The sequence below is a fragment of the Ctenopharyngodon idella genome, chromosome 3, assembly GCF_019924925.1.
Source record: "Ctenopharyngodon idella isolate HZGC_01 chromosome 3, HZGC01, whole genome shotgun sequence".
NCBI classification, from domain to species: Eukaryota; Metazoa; Chordata; class Actinopteri; order Cypriniformes; family Xenocyprididae; genus Ctenopharyngodon; species Ctenopharyngodon idella.
The window spans coordinates 43,613,246-43,636,583 of record NC_067222.1 but is presented as its reverse complement, the minus strand read 5'-3'; the positions used below and the strand labels follow the sequence as shown (position 1 = coordinate 43,636,583).

Below are 23,338 nucleotides of genomic sequence, written 5' to 3'. Positions count from 1 at the left end.
ATCCTCAAGCGGAAGGTGGAGAAGCGCCATGTGTCTAACATCCAGCAGCTCCATGATGTCATTTTGGAGGAGTTGAAGAGGATCCCAGCAACAACATGTGCAGCTCTGGTGAATTCCATGCCCAGGAGGATTAAGGCAGTGCTAGATAACAGTGGTGCTCACACAAAATATTGACACTTTGGACACAGTTTTGACATGTTTACTTAGGGTGTACTCACTTTTGTTGCCAGTTATTTAGACAACAATGGCTGTATGTTGACTTATTTTTAGAGGACTGTAAATCTGTACTACTATACAAGCAGCACATTGGCTACTCTAAAGTATATACAATTTTCACTTCTGTAGTATTGTCACTTGAGAAGATATACTAAAATGGTTGCTGAAATGTGAGGGGTGTACAGTAATATATAATATATATATATAATATAATATATATATACAGTAGTCAACATTTGAAGTGGATCAAAACCATTCATCAAAGTTGTCTTAAAACCTTCAAACGTTGACTACTGTATATATATATATATATATAGAAGGGTTGGATTCTGGAATCCACTGCTGCTTCAATACATATCTTTTGAGTTATTAATCAACATTTATCTTTCTAATTGTTAAATTATTTGAATGACTTCTTCAACGTATGTTAAAGCATTTATTTTCCTTTTCATCTTCAAACACTAGAGAATAATGATGAACATTGTCTGTACCTCTCACTGAGAGAAAAGTATACTTATCAGTATGTTTTGGGAATATTTCCAGTTATAATTAAAACCTCGACCAACTTCAACCTTGAAGAAGCTGTGAATCCTGTGTATCTTTGTATGTACGCTAAGTGTTCTGTGCAGGTTCTGGCATTCTGCTTGAGACCTGCAGACGCCTTGTCATGATCTAGAAGGACATCCTGTGCCTATAAAGTTTAAAAAACAGTTTAACTTGGATATTATATAATCTTTTCACTTTTATTTTGCCTCTGTCCCAACTTTTTTGGAGTGTGTTGACTCCACACTCTCCTAATTTAACTCTAGATTAAAGACACATCTCTTTAGCCAAGCATTCACATAATGCATCTCACAAACCTGCACTCCAGTTATGTCAGATCAAAAGCATTTGACTATCTATTGCTTGAAATATTATGAACAGCAGTGATGCCAATTATTTTCCATTTGCTTTTCTGTTTCAACCTTGGGATGCCATCCCAAGTTTTGAGAAACTTTCCTGCTTATTGTTGGAGCCATGGGCCAACTTCAGCCTTGAAGAAGCTGTGAATCATGTGTATCTGTGTATGTGCGCTAATGTTCTGTGTGTAGGTCCTGTATTGGACAGCTGGCATTTGGCTGGAGACCTGAAGACGTCATGTCATGACCCAACAGGATATCCAGTACCTAAATCCAAGGTCCCCTCGTCAGCATCCTGACGAATGGAGATATGCTTCTGACTATCTGTCCATATGTGGAAGATTACTAATTTTGTCTATTTTTCTTAGCCAGTCAGAATCATTCAACCTGAAGTATTGACATTAGTGGACTCTGTTAGAGTATAATTGTTGTGGAAATGTGAATGTATGCAGAGCAGCATACAAACTCCTTGTGAGAATTGAAGCTGGCTTCTGCTGATGAAACTGTAAACTATTCTTCAATAAAATTTTCTTCAATTTATTTTTTTTAAACTCTGACTCTGGGTCTTCATTCATCATATCTGGTCTTTTGGGTCTTTAACTGTAAAATTCCCCTACACTGCCTAAATGAATACATGATGTCAGCTAACTGCTAAAGGAACTGTACATTCTGACATATGGACACTTTGACTCAGTATGTAGAAACATGCATTTTCTATAAAGCTGCTTTGAAACAATATGCATTGTGAAAAGCGTTATACAAATAAATGTACATTTTTAAAAAAAAAAAAAGAAAGAAAAAAAGAAAAATTGACAATACTGTAGTCTATAGGCGAATACACTACATGACTTCTGCCCAGTCATTTGTCTTAATTTCCAGTCTGGAGAAGTTCATCATCTATTCTAGAGTCTAGAATTCTGAGTTTCTCATTCATAAATACAACTTTGCTTGGTCATTCATGTGCTCAGAACTCGTAATTATGATGTTTTGAACTCCACTTAAAGGCCACATAAACACAGCAGGAAAGTGACTCTCCTTGACCAGGAAAGAGGAAGCTGCTTTACAGGCGCACCTGTTTTCCACACGCCACCCAAACACAGAAGCAGGAAACTATTTCAACTCCTCAGTTCAGAGAAACAGAAACTGAAGTATTGTTGAGCTGTTGTGTGTTTGTGTCTCTCTCTATTCATGCAGTAAAATGGCAGAAGCCAAAATTTCAGTCGATGAGAATGAGTTCACGTGTCCAGTGTGTCTGGATCTCCTGAAGGATCCAGTGACCATTCCCTGCGGACACAGTTACTGTAAGAGCTGTATTACAGACTTCTGGGATCAGGATGATGAGAAGAGAGTCTACAGCTGCCCTCAGTGCAGACAGACCTTCAGTCCAAGACCTGCTTTAGGTAAAAACACCATGCTGGCTGAAGTGGTGGAGAAACTGAAGAAGATTAAGCTTTCTGCTGACTGTTACGCTGGAGCTGGAGACGTGCAGTGTGACGTCTGTACTGGAAGAAAATACAAAGCCGTCAAGTCCTGTCTGGTGTGTCTGGAATCTTACTGTCAAACTCATTTTGACCGTCATGAGGAATATCACTCTCGTAAACCACACAAAGTGATCGATGCCACTGGACGACTGCAGGACATGATCTGCCGTAAACATGATAAAGAGCTAGAAATGTTCTGTATCACTGATCAACAATGCATCTGTGTGCGGTGTAAGGAGTATGAACATAAAAACCACAACACTGTATCAACTGCAGCACAGAGGACAGAGAAACAGGTATGAACTGAGAGGGATTGTTCACGCAGAAATGAAAGTGCTGTCTTCATTTACTCACCGTCATGCCGTTCCAAACTAGTTTGACTGACTTTCTTCTGCAGGACTTAAAAGATGATATTTTGAAGAATGTCTCATCTATTTTAGTCTATACGTTAAAAGTCAATGGGGTACACAAGCATAAAAGCAAAAAAGTAATCTAAACTATTCTAGTAGTTAAAAAAGAAGTGTGCTTAATTGTAATTGTACTTCAAATTAAAAGTATATTTTAAAAACCTGTACTTGGAGATGATATATTACATTTATGAAATGAAAGGCCACTTCAGTGCATTTAAACAGACTAGACTTGTGTTGTAGTCAAGACCACCTAAACTGAGACCAAGATAAGACCAAGGCAAGTCAAGACTGAGTCAAGACCAAGACCAGACTAGCACTCCTCAAATTCATCTGAAAAATGTCTTATTTTTAATCAATAATTACAATTAGAATAATAAGACACTATATAGAGCTGTTACCAATCAATTGAAATCACTAAACACAAAGTTCATCTTTACACTGCAGAGGTGGAACAGAAGTTGCATCTAAATTGGTACAATTACAAATGCATAATGTTGAGATTAATGTTTTATAAATAAAATTTTGTTTATAGAACATTGGTAAAAACAAAAATCAATATCACGTTTGCAATTGTGCTCATATTTGTGAAAACAGCCCTCTTTCTTGTGATATTGCTTAATTGCTAATTATATCATATGTTATAATATAAATATCAAGATCTTATACAAGTACTTTTTTGCAATCATATCTTGAATTTTGTGGGCATTTGTATTAATTTTGGTGACATTTTTGACACAATCCCTTGTTGATTTCTGACCCGGCACAACAGTAACAAAATTAATGAAATTAAAAATAAGTTATTGATTGCATTTGAAGCAGGAAGTTTTACATCCAATCAAATTAATGATGTTAACAAAGAAATCAGACAATGCAATGGCAATTTAACGATATCCCCGCAGTTGTGGTCTTGACCAGTCTTGAAATAAAATCCTGAGTCCTTTTAGTCTGAGACCAAGACAAGATTGAGACCAAATGCGGTCAGGACCAAGACAAGACCAAGACCTTCAAAAAATGGTCTTAAGATCGGTCTCGAGTACTGCAATGCTAGACTAAATTTTCATGACTATGTTTCACTATAAAGTACACTTTGTATTAATTTCAAATTAAAATTTACTTTACAATTTAAGTACATTTTAATAATATTTAATATTTCAGTTTAACTCTTGTCGTGTGTTAAAGAATTAAACTTATTTTGATGTGTTGACATACTAAAGCACATGTAAAGTACTTAATTATAACTAAAACTGAAGTGTGTTATTCAGTATATTTAAAGTTAATATAGTTTAAATGTACTTGTCATGAACTGCTCCTTGACTTTTGGTTGAGGATCCAAGTGCAGTAGTTTATTGAAAGGGTAATCCACAATCAAAGTTAAAATCAGGCAAAAGGTCACAAACACAGGTTAAAACTGTCCAAACCATAACAGGAAACAGGAACACAGGCAAAAAGGGAAATCCACAAGAGATAGGCAAATAGGGTAAATCCGAAAACAGGCAAACAGGGTCAAAACCAAAGAACAAGAAATCAAAAGAGCACTTAGAAATGCATTATGACACTTACAAGACTGAGACTAGGCAGTTATGGGAAATGTAGTTTGTGAGGGAATGACAATAGTCTGATGTGGAGTGCCCTCTGGTGGCTATCAAGGGGACTCCAGCTGGTGATCGTGACATAGCAGAAGACCACCACAGCTGAGTTGATGGGAATGAAGACCCCCTTGGTGGAGCAGAGGGCCACCATGGTGTAGCTTGTAACCACTGTGGAGGAGCAGGAGAAGCCGAAGATAACCATGGTGGAGCCAAAGACCCCCCAGTGTAGATCTAAAGGAACTGGATAGCACCATGGCTGATCATGTGTGGGACAGTGGGCTCTGGAGCAGACCCCTGGGCTGAAGCTTGTCTGGAGCAGGCTCTGGAGAGGACTCATGGGCTTGGGCATGCTCTGTAGTGGACTCATGGGCTGGAGCGGGCTCTGGAGCGGATTCATGGGCTGGAGCGGGATCTGGAGCGGACTCATGGGCTGGAGCGGGCTCTGGAGTGGACTCATGGGCTGGAGCGGGCTCTGGAGTGGACTCATGGGCTGGAGTGGGCTCTAGAGCGGACTCATGGGCTGGAGCGGGCTCTAGAGCGGACTCATGGGCTGGAGCAGGCTCTGGATGGGACTCATGGGCTGGAGTGGGCTTTGGATGGGACTCATGGGTGAAGCAGGCTCTGTAGAGGATTCATGAGCTGGAGAGTAGTGTGTGGCCCACACACAAAATAGACATTGCCGCAACGGGCGGTGCAATCAACAGTGAGACCACCTCTGAGACACCTAGACTTGATACCACCACAGAAATGCCAGTGGTGTGTCCTCCAAACAGGAATCCAGTCTCCAATGCCTAGGGACTACCTTGGCATTGTGTCCATCGCAGCTGGAGGCTCTGACGTGTAGTCCATGACGGCTGGAGGCTCTGGCATGGCTGACATGATGGCTGGAGACTTTAGCATGGTGTCCATGGTGGCTGGAGGCTCTGATGTGGCGTCCATGACAGCTGGAGGCTCTGACGTGGCGTCCATGACAGCTGGAGGCTCTGGCATGGCGTCCATGGTGGCAGGAGGCTCTGGCATGACGGCCATTATGGCTGAAGGCTCTGGCATGGCGGACATGGTGGCGGGAGGTTTTGGCATGGCGGCCAGGGTGGCTGGAGTCTCTGGCATGGCGTCCATGGCAGCTGGAGGCTCTGACGTGGCATCCATGGTGGCTGGAGGGTCTGGCATGGTGGCCATGGTGGCGGGAGGCTCTGGCATGGCGGCCATAGTGGCTAGAGGTTCTGGCGTGGTGGCCATGGTGGCCATGGTGGCTTGAGGCTCTGGCGTGGCGTCCATGGCAGCTGGAGGCTCTGACATGGCGTCCATGACAGCTGGAGGCTCTGACATGGCGTCTATGACAGCTGGAGGCTCTGGCATTGCGTCCATGGTGGCTGGAGGCTCAGGCATGATGGTCATGGTAGCTGGAGGCTCTGGCATGGCAGACATGATGGCTGGAGACTTTGGCGTGGCGTCCATGGTGGCTGGAGGCTCTGACGTCGCGTCCATGACAGCTGGAGGCTCTGGCGTGGCGTCCATCGTGGCTGGTGGCTCTGGCATGACGGCCATGATGGCTGGAGGCTCTGGCATGGTGGCCATGGTGGCTAGAGGCTCTGGCGTGGCGGCCATGGTGGCTGGAGGCTCTGGCATGGTGGCCATGGCGGCTGGAGGCTCTGACGTGGGCTCTGGAGCGGACTCATGGGCTGGAGCGGGCTCTGGAGCGGACTCATGGGCTGGAGCGGACTCTGGAGTGGACTCATGGTCTGGAGAGGGCTATGGAGTGGACTCATGGTCTGGAGAGGGCTATGGAGTGGACTCATGGGCTGGAGCGGGCTCTGGAGCAGACTCATGAGCTGGAGCAGGATCTGGATGGGACTCATGGGCTGGAGCGGGCTCTGGATGGGACTCATGGGTGAAGCAGGCTCTGTAGAGGACTGGAGGCTCTGACGTGGTGTCCATGACAGCTGGAGGCTCTGGCGTGGTGTCCATGGTGGCTGGAGGCTCTGGCGTGACAGCCATAATGGCAGGAGGCTCTGGCATGGCAGACATGATGGCTGGAGGCTTTGGCATGGCAGCCATGTTGTAAACAGGCTCTGGTGTCGGGATCACAGGACTGGAATGCGCTGAAAGCACAGCACTAGCGATCATTAGAACTAGAGCTTGATGCATGGTCCAAACCATAACAGGGCACAGGAACACAGGCAAACAGGGAAATCCACGAGAGACAGGCAAACAGGGTAAATCCTAAAACAGGCAAACATGGTCAAAACCTAAGTACAGGAAACCAAGGTAGCACTAAGAAATGCAGTATGACACTTACAAGATTTCATAATGAATGACAGAATGAACCAGGCTTATATAGGCAGAGGTAAAGAGCTAATGAGACACAGATGAAGACAATCATGGATGATGAGACCAGGCAGTGAGTTATGGGAAATGTAGTTTGTGAGGGAATGACAATAGTCTGATGTGGAGTGCCCTCTGGTGGCTATCAAGGGCACTCCAGCTGGTGATCGTGACAGTAGTAAAGTGCAACTTCATTATTACAATATATTTTAGCTTACCATTCATGCTTAGTACATTTGACAGTACACTTTATTTATTTTTACACATATTTCAAGACAATAGAATTATAAAATTACATATGAAGATTTATTTCAGTCCTACTTAAATGGGTCAAAAAATCCCTCTTAAGTTCAGCTGATTGCTTTAAATACAAAATTAAACTATAATACATTTTCATTTAATGGCAGTTAACATGCAGTTATGTTTTCCATAATAAGTACACTTTTTAAAAGTATGCTACTTTTGAAAGAGCCAAATTTCGATTCACAAATCATTGATCAACTCATGAATGCAGAACCCAAATCAAATATGGTGACATCAAAAACATCAAACTTCACTGGTGTTTGTGTCATGACATCATGATGTTTAATCATGTGACTGTGACATGCAAGAAATAATGAGGTTTGATGTTATTGACGTGTCACCATATTTTGTTTGGCCTCAGTTTGTCAACAGCTGAGACATTCTTCAAAATATCTTCTGTTGTGTCTCACAATAGATCAAAAGTCATACAGGTTTGGAACGACATGAGAGTAAATTATGACAGAATTAAAACTTTATGGCGAATTATTCATATAAAACTAGACACTGATGAAATACTGCTGACATTTCAGTTTCATATTCATTCATAATCTCATTTCAGGAAACTATGAATCTATGTTTTGAACATACAGTATAAACTTACCATGCTAGATCTTTAACCCTCCACCAATTCTGGATTCATGTAACTTTAATTTTTAAGTGATAGTAGTTTTACGTGTCATTTCCTGTTATTGGTTTGTCCTCCAGAAACAGCTGAAGGAGACGCAGATGAAGATCCATCAGAGAATCCAGCAGAGACAGAAAGATCTTCAGCAGCTGAGAGAGGCTGTGGAGTCTCATAAGGTGAGTCTGGAGAAGAAGAGACATTTGAGATGCCTCAGTTTGGACTCTGTCAGTCCCGCTGAAGCCACTGTGTGATTGTGATGTGTGTCCTAACAGCGCTCTGCACAGACAGCAGTGGAGGACAGTGAGAGGATCTTTACTGAGCTCATCCGCTCCATTGAGAGAAGCCGCTCTGAGGTCACACAGCTGATCAGAGATCAGGAAAAGGCTGCAGTGAGTCAAGCTGAAGGACAACTGGAGCAACTGGAGCAGGAGATCAATGATCTGAGGAGGAGAGACGCTGAGCTGGAGCAGCTTTCACACACACATGATCACATCCATTTTCTGCAGGTAACAGAGATCTAGAAGAACAGGATCATAGTGGACTTGAGCAAGAGAAACATTTCATGAGAGCAGAACGAGCCGTTGACTGAGATGTTGTCAGGAATTCAGTCAGATTCAGTTAAGTGTTGTGTTATACAACCCGAATTCCGGAAATGTTGGGACGTTTTTTAAATTTGAATAAAATGAAAACTAAAAGACTTTCAAATCATATGAGCCAATATTTTATTCACAATAGAACATAGATAACATAACAACTGTTTAAATTGAGAAATTTGACAATTTTATGCATAAAATGAGCTCATTTCAAAGTTGAAGCCTGCTACAGGTCTCAAACTAGTTGGGACGGGGGCATGTTTACCATGGTGTAGCATCTCCTCTTCTTTTCAAAACAGTTTGAAGACATCTGGGAATCGAGGTTATGAGTTTCTGGAGTTTTGGTGTTGAAATTTGGTCCCATTCTTTCCTGATATAGGTTTTCAGCTGCTGAAGAGTTTGTGATTGTCTTTGACGTATTTTTCGTTTAATGATGCGCCAAATGTTCTCTATAGGTGAAAGATCTGGACTGCAGGCAGGCCAATTCAGCACACGGACTCTTCTATGATGAAGCCATGCTGTTGTAATAGCTGCAGTATGTGGTTTTGAATTGTCCTGCTGAAATTCACAAGGCCTTCCCTGAAATAGACGTCGTTTGGAAACCTTTATATACCTTTCAGCATTCATAGTGCCTTCCAAAACATGCAAGCTGCCCATACTGTATGCACTTATGCACCCCCATACCATCAGAGATGCTGACTTTTGAACTGAACACTGATAACACACTGGAAGGTCTCCCTTCTCTTTAGCCTGGAGGACACAGCGTCTGTGATTTCCAACAAGAATGTAAAATTTGGACTTGTCTGACCATAGTACACTTTTCCACTTTAAAACTGTCCATTTTAAATGAGTATTGGCCCACAGGACACGATGGCGCTTCTGGGCCATGTTCACATATGGCTTCCTTTTTGCATGATAAAGCTTTAGTTGGCATCTGCAGATGGCACGGCAGATTGTGTTTACCGACAGTTGTTTCTGGAAGTATTCCTGGGCCCATTTGATAAGGTCATTGACACAATCAATTTGTTATGTTATGTATGTTCTATTGTGAATTAAATATTGGCTCATGTGATTTGAAAGTCTTTTAGTTTTCATTTTATTCAAATTTAAAAAACGTCCCAACATTTCTGGAATTCGGGTTATATAATCATCAGTCAGACTCTCATCTGATCATCTTCTGTTTAAAGAGACACACTTACAAAGCCCTGGAAAATCTTACAGGAAACATTTTTCTGAGCTCTTTTTTTTCTGGAATAAATATTTAGGTGGCAAACACCATTAACTAATTTTTCCTTCTGATTTCTTCTGTCATGATGAAATCAGTGAACTTGATGGTATCAATTTCCACCCAACTAGATTTTTCAACTAGATCTTTTTAATGAAATCTTTTATTTCTTCTACATTATTTTCAGTAATTGTCACCGAAATTGGGTCAGGTGATCTTCAAACCTGATAAGATTGATTTTCATAATTATTTGCATGTAACACATTGATGAATTTGTCCATGAGGACTCCAAACAGGAAGTGAGGATGTATATTAGCAATGCTTATTAAAGGGTTAGTTCACCCAAAAAGAAAAAAACTCACCCTCATGTCGTTCCACACCCGTAAGACCTTCGTTCATCTTCAGAACACAAATTAAGTGTTACGTACAGAAGGGAGCGGAGACACAGGTAAGGGTAATCAGGTTTATTTGAGGTAAAACAGAGCGTGCAAGCGGAGTGCAGGTGAGTTGTAGCAGATGATAGAATTGACGAGACGTGGTACTGGAACTGATACTTGTCTGTGTTGTTTTAGGAAGCGAGGATGCAGAGAGGCGTGGAACAGACGAACACACTGGAGATCACAGGAGACGTGGAGACACAAGGGATCACAGGAGATGCTGGAGACAGGTAAGTAGTCGTTTTTCGGGAGTCCTGGAGGTAAGTATAACACTGGTATGCGTTAACGAGACCGGACAGTGACTGTGTGATCTGGCGTGTCTTTTATGTGGCTGTGGTGATGAGTGCTGAATGAGCGTCAGGTGTGGCTTGTCAATACTCAGGAGAGGGAGTGCGTAGTGATTGGGTGAGTGTAGAGCCTGGCGTGTCTGTGACATTACCCCCCCCCTCCACGGTCCGCTCCTGAGGACCGCCGACCCCGACGTCGTGGTGGTCGACCTCTGCCTCGGGGAGCTGGCTTGTTGGGATGTCTGGCGTGGAAGTCGTCAAGGAGGCTGGGATCCAAAATATCATTCCTCGGGACCCATGAACGTTCTTCGGGACCGTATCCTTCCCAGTCAACTAGGTACTCTAGGGACCCACCACGACGCCGGGAGTCCAGGATGTCTTTTACCTAGTAGGCTACCCCGTCTTCTGCGATGAGTGGAGGAGGGGGATCCTCGGTGTCGCCAGGCTCTGTGGAGGGAAGGACAGAGGGATGGTGAGGTTTAAGGAGTGACACATGGAAAACTGGGTGAATGCGATACTCAGGAGGGAGTTGCAGGTGATAGGTGACGGGGTTGACTTGCCGGATGATGGTGAAGGGGCCAACGAATCTAGGACTCAGCTTCCTACAGGGCAGGCGCATCCTGATGTCCCGGGTTGACAGCCATACCTTCTGTCCTGGCTGGTAGTTGGGTGCGTGGGAGCGTCAAAGGTCGGCTGTCAACCTGCGCCTGCGTAGGGCTCGTTGGAGTTGCAGATGTGCTGAGTCCCAGACCCTCTCGCTCTCCCGGAACCAGTAATCCACCGCCGGGACGTCTGATGGCTCCCCATCCCAGGGGAACAGTGGGGGCTGATAGCCGAGTACGCACTGGAAAGGAGTAAGACCTGTAGTGGGCTGATGGAGAGAGTTCTGGGCGTACTCGGCCCAGCCCAGGAACTGGTTCCAGGAGTCCTGGTGGCCGTGGCAGAAGGTACGCAGGAAACGGCCGATCTCCTGTATCTTCCTCTCCGTCTGCCCGTTCGTCTGTGGATGGTAACCGGAGGAGAGACTTATGGTCACACCTAGGAGTTTGAAGAACGCCTTCCAGACTCGGGAGGTGAATTGAGATCCACGGTCAGATACTATGTCTTCTGGTAGTCCAAAATAACGAAACACATGGTTGAACAGTAACTCTGCCGTTTCCATGGCAGTGGGGAGTCCAGGCAGGGGAATTAAACGACAGGACTTGGAGAATCGGTCGACGATCACCAGCACACATGTGCATCCATCGGAGACGGGAAGGTCGGTAATGAAGTCCACTCCTAGGTGTGACCAGGGGCGAGTGGGAACGGGCAGAGGTTGGAGCTTTCCGGAGGGAAGATGGCGTGGACTCTTGGAGACAGCACATTCCCTGCACCCTTGCACGTACCTCCTAACGTCGGATGTCATGTTGGGCCACCAGAAGCGCTGTTTTAACAGCGAGAGGGTTTCGTTAACCCCGGGGTGGCCAGTGCCCAGTGAAGTATGTGCAGAGTGGATGAGTGGGGTGCGTCGTGTCCGTGGTACATACTTCAATCCGGGGGGGCAACCCGGCGGAACGCTGGTGGAGGCATTGGACTCGGGGAACGTCTCTTCAGACCAGGAAATGGGACTCACGAAGAGTTTCTCGGGGATGATGGGCTCTGGATCTTCGTTGCTCTCTTCTAGGCTGTGGATACGAGACAGGGCGTTGGCTTTCACATTCTGGTAGGGGGTAACGAAACTTTACGGTGATCTGGTTGAGTGCTCTGTAATCGATGCAGGGCCGCAAGCCTCCGTCCTTTTTTGCCACGAAGAAAAAGCTTGAAGCAGCAGGGGAAGTGGACGGTCGGATGTAGCCTTGCTTAAGAGCCTCGTCGATGTACTCCTCCATGGCTTTCTCCTCCGGAACGGATAGGGAATATATCTTCCCTCTGGGCACTGGCTCACCTGGGATGAGGTCGATGGCGCAGTCCCATGGCCGGTGGGGAGGTTGGAGGCTTGTTTGGGACAGAAGACATCTCTGAAGTGGGAGTAACAGGCTGGGATGTCAGTCGAACGTCTTTCGAGTGGGCTTTCCACTGTAGTAGCACAGACTTGGATCCCTTGGGAACTTGGAGAACTGAACACGGGGAATTCTGGAAAACAGCCGCGGAAACATTGGTTACCCCACTTCAGGATCTCTCCTGTCCTCCAGGAGATGGTGGGGTTGTGCTGCTCTAGCCATGGGCGCCCTAGAATCACGTCAGATGTTGACTCCTCCAGAACCAGCAACTGGATCTCCTCAATGTAGAGCACTCCAACTTGGAGACGGAGGGGTCCCACGCTGTAACGTACTTTCCGCAACGGTTTTCCTGTTACCACGTGGATCTGGTAGATCTTCGGCGTGGGGGTGGTTTTGAGATGCAGCTGGCGACAGAGGGCTCCGGAGATGAAGTTTCCAGCTGACCCAGAATCGAGGAGCGCACTGACTGGAAGACAGAAATCAGCGGCAGTAAGTTTTACTACAATTGAGAGTGGTTTCATTTTATTCATTGTGGGCAGAATGGCACTCACCAATGGCCGGGCAGGACGAAGGGGGCATTCCGAGATGTAATGCCCAGCACCACCACAATACAAGCAGAGATTCTGGGCCAGCCTCCTCTGTCGCTCAGCTGATGAAAGACGTGAGTGTTCAATCTGCATGTTGTCATTAGCTGGTTCTGGGGAGCTGACGGATTCTGGCTGGCGGAGAGTGGAGGGAAATAGCGGCTGGCCCTGGTGCTCTTCTAGGCACAGCTGCATACGAGTGGCGAATCTGATGGATAACTGAATGAATTTTTCGAGCCCGATGGAATCCTCGTATGCAGCGAGAGGCAACCGCACACTTGGATTGAGGCCTTGACGATAGGTGGTGATCAAAGCCTGCTCATTCCAGCCACTTGCAGCAGCGAGGGTATGAAACTGGAGGGCATAATCAGACACAGTTAGTGCACCTTGTTTTAAATTGCATAATCTCTCACCAATAGACGAATCCCAAGCGGGTTTTCCAAAAACTTCCTTGAAGTGGGTTGTAAAACTTGACAAGGACGATACAACTGGGTTATTTAAGTTCCAGAGAGGTTCAGCCCATCGCAGCGCTTTTCCGTGAAGTTGAGAGATTATGAAAGCCACCTTAGATCGATCGTCAGGGTATAAGTGTGGTTGCATCTCCAGGACCAGCGAACACTGCAGAAAGAAACCGTTGCAATCCTCCGCCAGACCAGAGAAGGGCGCCGGTTTGGCCATGGGACTGGCGACCGCAGGTGGTGAAGGAGCTGCAGCGGTGAATGCGGAAGTGCTCGCTGGTGTTGTTGCCGTGGAAGTGCCGGTGAAAGTGCGACGAAGTGCATCAACCAAATCTTGAATGGGATCCGGGGTGCTCATGTTGTTACCTGGGCGGTGTTGGTCCGGTCTTCTGTTACGTACAGAAGGGAGCGGAGACACAGGTAAGGGTAATCAGGTTTATTTGAGGTAAAACAGAGCGTGCAAGCGGAGTGCAGGTGAGTTGTAGCAGATGATAGGGTTGACGTGACGTGGTACTGGAACTGATACTTGTCTGTGTTGTTTTAGGAAGTGAGGATGCAGAGAGGCGTGGAACAGACGAACACACTGGAGATCACAGGAGACGTGGAGACACAAGGGATCACAGGAGACGCTGGAGACAGGTAAGTAGTCGTTTTTCGGGAGTCCTGGAGGTAAGTATAACACTGGTATGCGTTAACGAGACCGGACAGTGACTGTGTGATCTGGCGTGTCTTTTATGTGGCTGTGGTGATGAGTGCTGACTTTTTTTTTTTTTTTTTGGAAACTTGTGACTTAAACTTAACTATATTTGAAAGACAAATATCATACTTTTCCCCCCAATACATTACTATCAATGTCCTCGAGTAGAAAGTCATCAGGTTAGCAGCTTCAGTGGATGATTTTTTTTTTTTCTTCTCTAAAACAGTCTTTTAAACAGTTTGACAAAAATCATACCGCAACATTAAGATCTGTGTTATCTCTGCTGATCCAGAGAGAGAGTTATCATGTAACATAAGTATGAAATAGCTTCATAAACAGTCTTTTCAACCACACAGTATCATTATTTCTTTCTGCATTAGAAATATTCAAATGATCAAAGAAGTGTGAGATATAAACACTGATGTCTATGATCAAAATAGAGCAAATACCTTTTGAAAGTTAACTTGATGCCTGAAATAATGATTGTATTGATTACATTGTTTAGAGTGACAAGTGACTGTTAAAAAATGTATTTGCCATTGAATCATTCATTCAAGATATTTATTAAAAAACAAGTGAGGTATTTCTGAGTGAGTCACTGAATCATTCATACAGATTTTTTTTAAAATACTTCATTCAAATCAAACAATTTTAAGTAGACTGCAGCAATTAATATTTTGTCAGAACCTCTAGTAAATTGTTACATGTTATTTTGTGTTTGTATTTTGGAGTTCAGAATTCGTGGGAGAATCGAATTTTGGGTAGGAGTGTTAAAAAAATGAAGATGATTATGGCTGTCTTTGTCAAATCATTTTTTTTTTATTATTTTTTTTTTTTTCCATTTCTATAGGTTTTGTAACATTCTAAAAGCACTTTGTTTCACAGATACTACAAGCTAGTCAGTGTATTCAGTAGGTTGCTTCAGAGGTGTAAGGTATTATAAGTATTACATACAACAATGCAACAATAATAAAACTGTGCATTAACATAAAAAGGAAAATTACATTTGATATGTACTTTTAAAAGCAAGTACTTCTGTACTTTTACTTAAGTAAAAATCTGTCTTTACAACTTTCACTTTATTTGACCAGTAGTATCTGTAACTCAAGTAATTTGTCCACCTCTGCTTGTAGTTAATTAATTCAAATCTTATATTTTTAAAAAACTGCAGATAATATAATATTAATGAAATAAAAGGCCACTTGTGCACTGAAAGAGAGACACTTTCATGACTATGTTTCTTAACAGTCTTAAGTAGACTTTTAAAGTGCAAAGACAATAGAAGAAATTACCTTTAAAGATACTTAAATCCTACTCAAGAGGGTCATTGTTACAGTAAGTACTAGTCGGAGGCAGAAGAAGTCGGTGGCTTCGGCCACACCAGGTTCTGTGGAGAGAGGAACAGAAGGGTGGTGAGGTTTCAGAAGTGTGGGGTGTATGCGATACTCAGGTGGTAACTGGAGCTTGTAGGTGACCGGGTTGACCTGCTCTAAGATGGTGAATGGGCCAATGAACCTGGGACTCAGCTTACGGCATGGTAGGCGCAGACGGATGTCCCTGGTGGACAGCCAGACCTTCTGACCCGGTTGGTATGCAGGAGCTTCGGATCGGCGAAGGTCTGCTGCCATCCTGCGCCTACGGAGAGCACGCTGCAGCTGGTGATGGGCTGAGTCCCAGACCCTCTCGCTCTCTCGGAACCAGTAGTCCACAGATGGTACGTCCGATGGTTCCCCGGTCCAGGGGAACAGTGGGGGTTGGTAACCGAGTACGCACTGGAAGGGTATAAGTCCGGTGGTCGGTTGGCAAAGGGAGTTCTGCGCGTACTCGGCCCAACCCAGGTACTGGTTCCAAGAGTTCTGGTGGCCATGACAGAAGGTACGGAGGAAGCGACCAATCTCTTGGATCTTCCGTTCCGTCTGCCTGTTCGACTGTGGATGGTATCCCGACGAGAGGCTGACGGTCACACCTAGGAGCGAGAGGAAAGCCTTCCACACTCGGGAGATAAACTGCGGTCCTCTATCAGACACGATGTCTTCGGGGATACCGTAGTATCGGATCACATGGTTAAACATGATTTCAGCAGTTTCCATGGCAGTTGGGAGTCCTTTCAGAGGGATGAGACGACAGGATTTAGAGAACCTGTCCACCACAACGAGTCTGCAGGTACATCCATTGGAGGCTGGGAGGTCCGTGACGAAATCAACTCCTAGGTGTGACCAGGGTCGATTAGGAACGGGCAGAGGAAGAAGCTTGCCGGATGGTAGATGGCATGGGCTCTTCGAGATGGCGCATTCCTTGCATCCCTGCACGTATCTTCTGACATCGGCTGCCATGTTGGGCCACCAGAAGCGCTCCTTCAGCAGCGAGAGGGTTTCATTGACCCCCGGGTGGCCAGTGCCGAGTGAAGAGTGGGCAGAGTGAATCAGTGGAGTGCGCCGTGTCCTGGTGATATACTGCAAGCCCGGTGGGCAACCCGGCGGAGTGTTGGCGGAGACATTGGAGGAGGGAAGGGTCTCAGTGGACCAGATAATAGGGCTGACAATAATTTGCTCAGGTAGAATGGGTTCAGGTTCTTCTGTGTTTTCTTCTGGAGCATGAAGTCGTGATAAGGCATCAGCTTTGATGTTCCTGGAGGCAGGTCGGTAGGATATGGTGAAGTTAAAGCGTGTGAAGAACAGTGCCCAACGGGCCTGTCTGGGGTTGAGTTATTTAGCAGCTCGGAGGTACTCCAGATTTTTATGGTCTGTTAGTACCATGAACGGGTGTCTGGCTCCCTCCAACCAATGTCTCCACTCCTCGAAGGCCAACTTGACAGCAAGAAGTTCTCGGTTGCCGATATCATAGTTAACTTCCGCCGGGTTGAGCTTGCGGGAGAAGAAGGCACATGGATGGAGGCAGCTCGGATTCCCCTGCTGCTGTGAGAGTACCACTCCTACTCCTGTGGTGGAGGCGTCCACCTCCACAATAAAGGGTTTGTCCGGGTCAGGATGGACAAGGAGAGGAGCGGTGGTGAAGGCCTTCTTCAGGATGTCGAATGCTTCTGTGGCAGCTGGAGTCCAGGACGGAGACTTGGGTTTATTGCGGAGGAGGCTTGTGAGTGGGTTGGTGATGGAGCTGTAGTTCTGGATGAAGCGTCTGTAGAAATTGGCGAAGCCGAGGAAACGTTGGACTTCCTTCACTGTGGTGGGTGTGGGCCAGTTCTTAATACCTTCCCCTCGTCCATCCGGATGCCACTGTGATCGATGTTATAGTCAAGGAACTGCACTGAGGATTGGTGGAAGGAACATTTCTCAGCTTTGAGGAAGAGCTGGAATTCTCTCAGGCGTTGCAGGACCTCCGCAACGTGACGGCGATGGTCAGCCATACTCCGGGAGTAGATCAAGATGTCGTCGATGTAGACCAGTACAAACTTGTGGAGGAACTCCCGGAACACCTCATGGATGAAGTCCTGGAATACGGAGGGGGCATTGACCAGGCCATAGGACAGGACCAGGTATTCGTAGTGGCCGGTGGGCGTGACGAAGGCAGTCTTCCACTCGTCCCCCTCGCGCATCCGGATGAGGTTGTATGTGCTGCGGAGGTCCAACTTGGTGAACACAGTGGCACCACGGAGATGTTCCAGGGCCGCTGGGACGAGAGGAAGGGGGTACCTGAACTTGACGGTGATGGAATTGAGTGCCCGGTAATCAATACATGGCCGCAAGCCTCCGTCCTTTTTCGCCACAAAGAAGCTGGAAGCAGCAGGGGAAGTAAATGGTCGGATATAGCCTTGAGCCAGAGCCTCCGCGATGTATTCCACCATGGCCTTCTCCTCCGGGATGGATAGGGGATAGATCTTACCCCTTGGCACTGACGCGCCCGGAAGCAAGTCGATGGCACAATCCCATGGCCGGTGTGGAGGCAGCTTGGAGGCTCTCTTGGGGCAGAAAACGTCGCTGAAGGGGGTGTTAGACGCATAGACTCCACTTGCATGGGTTTGGTGGCTGGTTCTGGAGTACTGACGGAGTCTGGCCAGGAAGAGGAAGGAGTTGAGCTGCGACTGACCCGGGTGCTCTTCGAGACACGACTGCATACGAGTGGCGAAACGGATTGACAGCTGGATGAATCGTTCTAGGCCGATGGTATCCTCGTATGCAGCGAGATGCAACCGCACGCAAGGATCCAATCCCTGGGATAAGATGTTAGTAGCGCTTGTTCATTCCATCCGCTTCTGGCAGCGAGGGTTCTGAAGTGAAGAGCATATTCGTTAACAGACATTTTCCCTTGTTTCAGATTATAGAGTTTCTCACCAATGGAAGAGTCCCATGAGGGTTTTCCAAACACTTCCTTGAAGTGTTCAACGAAGCCGGAATATGTCTGGATCACAGGGTTGTTTTGGGAACAAATGGAATCGGCTCACTGGAGTGCTTTGCCTGATAAATGTGAAATTAAAAAAGCTACCTTGGAATATTCCGTGGGGAATAAGTGCGGTTGCATCTCCAGGGTCAGGGAGCATTGCAGGAGGAATCCGTTGCAATCCTCCACCAAACCAGAGTAGGGCGCCGGTTTGGCCATGGGAATGGCGGAAACTGGCGGTGAGGAAGAAGTGGCGGTGGATGCGGAAGTGATGGCTGGTGCTGGTGCTGGCGTTGGCGGTGGTGGTGGAACGAGGAAAGTGCAGCAAAATGCATCCACTAAGTCCTGGAATGGATCGGTGTGACTCATGCTTGTGTCCCGCTGTTATGGTCCGGTCTTCTGTTACAGTAAGTACTAGTCGGAGGCAGAAGATAACAGTTTAGTTGGTTTATTGGACACAAGCAGAGGTAACAGTGACAACAGGTGAGTAGAATGTGGTTGTAGAGGTGAATGATGAATGAATGGGTGATAATACTGTCCTTTTGTGGTTTGCAGGTTGGTAGCGGTAGCAGACTGGAGACAATGCTGGCGGATGACACTCACACACAGACTTGGAGCACACGAGGTAGCACGGAGACACAGGAGACAGGTAAGTAGCAATGGGAGTCCTTGAGGTAAGCATAGAGGTAAGTTCCTTGATGCAAACGAGACCGGACAATGTGACTGAGTGTGTGAGTGTCTTAAATGGTGCTGGTGATGAGTGTGCTGATGAGATGCAGGTGGCGGTGATTAGTACTCAGGGGAAGGTGTGCGTTGTGATTGGTGGGTGCTGGAGCCTGGCGTGTCTGTGACAGTCATTTCATTTAATATAAATTTATTGTACAGTATAATACATTAATTTAATTAAAATAATGATTATAATTATAATTTGAAAAATAATTAAACGTCTGAAAGCCTTAAATTCATTCAGCTCTTAAGTATATTCTTTAAATTATATTATTTCTGTAATAATTTAAAAGTATGCTAAAGTGCACTTCTTTTTCACAAGGAGTTTAAGTGTCAAATACTAGAGTTTGTAGCATTAAATAATGAATAAGAGAAGAATGTTTCTGATTGTGTGAAAGTGCTGGATTGAGGAGAGTTACTGAAGATCAACAAGAGCCGCACAGATCTGATATAGAGCAGGTTATTGGCTGTGGAGCTGATGAGTTTTGATTTGTGTTTTCTGTAGAGTTTCCAGTCTCTCTCAGGACCTCCTGAATCTACAGATGAACCTGACGATTCCTTCAGTTCTCTCTTCTCTTTTGATGGCATGAGAGAATCTGTCCATCAGCTGAGAGACAAACTGGAGGATTTGTGCAAAGAGGAGATCAAGAAGATCTCTAACAGAGGTAAAGTCCTGCGCCTCGATTATACAGACATGTGTAGAAAGATCCTAAATGTGAACATATAGCAGTTTCTGAAATGTTCCTGCTATTTATATAACATCCAATTGCAAAAAAAAAGTTCTTTAAGATTTATAAAGAATAAAACTTCAGTTCATCTTAAATTCAAATGTAATGTGAACAAGTACATCAAATCCACCTTCAGAATGACCACAAATATCCCTTGATGGTTCAGAAGTACGGCACTCATCATCATGAGCAAGTGTTTTATATATATACATGATGTAGGATTCATCTGCTCTCAGAAATGATCCTGCATCATCTAATATCATATGAGCATCATATTAGAAATGTCATAGAAATTAATATTTTATCTTGTCCATTCTCTTCACACTGCTCATGTCTGTTTATTTCCACAGTCACTTTCGTCAGCATGAATCCCAAGAACAAGAATGACTTCCTACAGTGTAAGTCACTAAGAAAACAAGCAGAAAAACTCACTGAATGTGCTCATGTTCTTCCTGTAGAAGGCGAAAGAAATCATGATAGAAGAGTTTTATGATTGATCATGTAAATGATGATTTGCACAGGATATCTGGTCAGTTGTACTGAGACACTGATGAGACACTGAACATTGAGCCATGAAGGGTTCAGATACATTAAAAGATCAGACAGATTCATAATTCCTGATTCTGATGTGTTTCTCTCCATCAGATTCCCATCAGCTCACTCTGGATCTGAACACAGTGAATGAAAACCTCTGTCTGTTTGAGAGGAACAGAGTGATTACTGTCACTGACACAGTCCAGCCGTATCCTGATCATCCAGACAGATTTGATATGTATCGTCAGGTGTTGTGTAGAGAGAGTGTGTGTGGACGCTGTTACTGGGAGATTGAGTGGAGTGGAGATTATGTGGGTATATCAGTATCATATAAGAGCATCACCAGGAAGGGATGGGGTATTGAGTGTGCGTTTGGACTTAATGATCAGTCCTGGAGTTTGTTCTGCTCTTCCTCCAGATTCTCATTCAGACACAATAAGATACAGACTGATCTCCCTGCAGCACCCATCAGTGGTAAAATAGGAGTGTATGTGGATCACAGTGCAGGAACTCTGTCCTTCTACAGCGTCTCTGACACAATGAGCCTCATCCACACAGTCCAGACCACATTCACTCAGCCGCTCTATCCTGGGTTTTATGTTTGGTCTGGATCAGTGAAACTGTGTTGATGTTTCAGAATAGATTGTAACAGTGAGATGATACAGAGTCTCTTATTTCCTCTTCATTACATTAATACTGCTGAACTTCTTAAACTGAAATAACAGAATAAATTTGTGTTTTAAATCCTCATAGAGACAGTAGTGTGTGTGTGCGTGTGTGTGCATGTGTGTGTGTGTTTTTGTGACATATCAGGACACAAATTTGTATAATGACATGGGTATGACATAGGTATTACAAGAAGTATGAGGACATTACCCTTCTCTTAGAATAAATAAATTGCCTTGCCTTGAGGTTACTAACTAGCAGCAATTTAATATATCATACAATACTTGCATCAGGCCTCAACTTTTCAAGAGCGTCTAGATATACTGTTGCAGTAGAAAGTCCTTAGAGTTCAGTCTGATGGTGCTGAAGTTGCAGTCGATGTCTTGAATAAAGGACCGATGACTTGTATGGTTAGTTTGACTCTTAGTGGGGAAAGAGTCCTTTTCTCTCCCAGCTCGGGGGCTGGGTGGTCTCACGTGCCAGCAATCAGTAGTATAGCAGGGACAAACAGAAGAACCAGAAGAGAGCGTGAGTGTTCTGATTGGGGGTACTTAACTTCTACAGAAATGTTACACCCCTGAGTCTTTGCTTGACCAATGAGAAAGGTCCAATTCTCTGTTGGGAGATTTTCTTTGTTTGAGAGCGACCTCATTTGCCTGAGGGGTGTGGCTATAAAGTTTGTGTCCATTTATATTCTGATAAATATAACAAACATACAATGCATTCTATGAGATGGTGATGTCCACCAAAGTGTGAGTCATTAAATGAGCATTAATTTGATAGGAGACATGAGGTACGCAGGGTTACCTTAACTAATAGTATACTCATAAGATTTTCATAAAGCAAAATGCACTCAAGAGACACTTTTCAAGACAGTTATAATTATACACACAATGTCCTGGGATGCATGTTCATTTATAGAACAGTTTGTCTATAAATTAATGCAAGTCTGTTCCAAGGGCTATGGGTTTTTCTATGGCCTCTGCTTTTTGGCTGCATAGTTCAGGGGGCAGTAAATTAAGCCTTATCAGATGGTGTCCATGGTAACTGAGGCCCTTCTTGTCCTAGTTGGGGGAGGGTGGTTCCATAAACCACAGAATGAGTTTCAAGGATTATTTGTTAAATATAACAAGTAGTTGTGTCTGATTGGTCCAGATGCTTCAGCTGATATCGATACCGATGTGATACTTCTAATCTGAACTTATACACTTTAAAATTTGTTAAATTATTGAATTACTAAGTGTAAAATGGGTAATGATACCCACTTAACATTATATTTGAAAGGTATTTTAACATTCAATACCCCTTAATTACAATTTATTAGATTATATTTTTGTTTACACATGGTTAAAATGTTTACTTGTAACTATGGAAATCTACAAATACTATAGGCCTAGCTGAACTATGTTCACTGCAGTAATGGTTCATTTTCATAAGGGACTGCCAGTGACAGGCTGTTGCACCCATAAAATGCAACCTTTGTATTTGTCACAGTCTGTTTAGTTTCACTTTCAGTTTATGGACTTTGTTTGTTTTCCATGATCACATGTTCTGTTTCCCGCCTTCATCATTAGTTCATCTGTATCACCTGTGTCTCATTAATCAACCTTGTTATGTTTGCTATTTAGTTTCCCCGGTTCACTCAGTCTTTGTCCGTTCACCGTTTGAGTAAGTTGTGTTGCATATCTATGCCTGTAAACCTGTGGATTACGTTATTAAACTAGTATTTGGATTTATTCTCCTCGTCTGTGCTCCTTCCTGCAACCAGCCGTAACAGATGAACGGACCGCCCAACTTTGATGAACGGGCTAAGTTCATCAACGTGGCCTGGGAAAGCCACGATTTTTTCCATTTTGCCACAAACTTTTGTTGTTTGGCTAGACAGACTTCATTGGAGGATGAAAACCTCAAGGACCTGTTCTGGATCGGGGCCAACCTCTACCATGCCACCCACCTTCCAGACACCACCGGACTTAGTTGGAGAGAAGCCGTATTTTGGTGTCTGGAAAGCGTGCGGTCCCGATTCAGAACCCGGCCAGACCCAGAGCCCAGCCCGTCACCACCGCGATTGACGACGCCTGAGCCCCCCGCAGACTGGAAGCTTCCGCCTGCCGCGACGCTAGAGCCAATACCCGAGGATGAAGAGGTGGAGCTCAACATCGCCCCGGAGCCGAAGCACCGCCATGAGTCTGACCATGATTCTGATTCTTCGACAGTTCTATCATCCCCACCCAGCCTCCC

The 23,338-nt window shown here is 44.9% G+C and overlaps 1 protein-coding gene across 2 annotated transcripts; it reads left to right on the top strand.

Annotated features, from left to right (window-relative positions):
• The first annotated feature begins 2,298 nt into the window (after window positions 1–2,298).
• On the top strand, window positions 2,299–22,834 carry LOC127508346 (tripartite motif-containing protein 16-like). 2 transcript variants are annotated; one of them, XM_051886182.1, is made up of 6 exons: window positions 2,299–2,892; window positions 7,929–8,024; window positions 8,133–8,354; window positions 19,675–19,834; window positions 20,248–20,295; window positions 20,543–22,834. In XM_051886182.1, the coding sequence occupies exons 1-6, from the start codon at window positions 2,314–2,316 to the stop codon at window positions 21,058–21,060; spliced, it is 1,623 nt and encodes a 540-aa protein (XP_051742142.1). In that variant the 5' UTR covers window positions 2,299–2,313; the 3' UTR covers window positions 21,061–22,834. The 2 variants fall into 2 exon arrangements, with proteins under 2 accessions (XP_051742142.1, XP_051742141.1); XM_051886181.1 differs by having other exon boundaries at window positions 8,121–8,354.
• The last annotated feature ends 504 nt before the right edge of the window (window positions 22,835–23,338 follow it).

What these genes read in the sequence shown, in the direction of transcription:
- LOC127508346 (XM_051886181.1), top strand. Translation starts at nt 2,314, where the DNA reads ATGGCAGAAGCCAAAATTTCAGTCGATGAGAATGAGTTCACGTGTCCA. An exon ending in CACAGAGGACAGAGAAACAG is followed by an intron (nt 2,893 to 7,928) that starts GTATGAACTGAG and finishes TTTGTCCTCCAG; the next exon opens with AAACAGCTGAAGGAGACGCA. An exon ending in CAAGAAGATCTCTAACAGAG is followed by an intron (nt 19,835 to 20,247) that starts GTAAAGTCCTGC and finishes TTATTTCCACAG; the next exon opens with TCACTTTCGTCAGCATGAAT.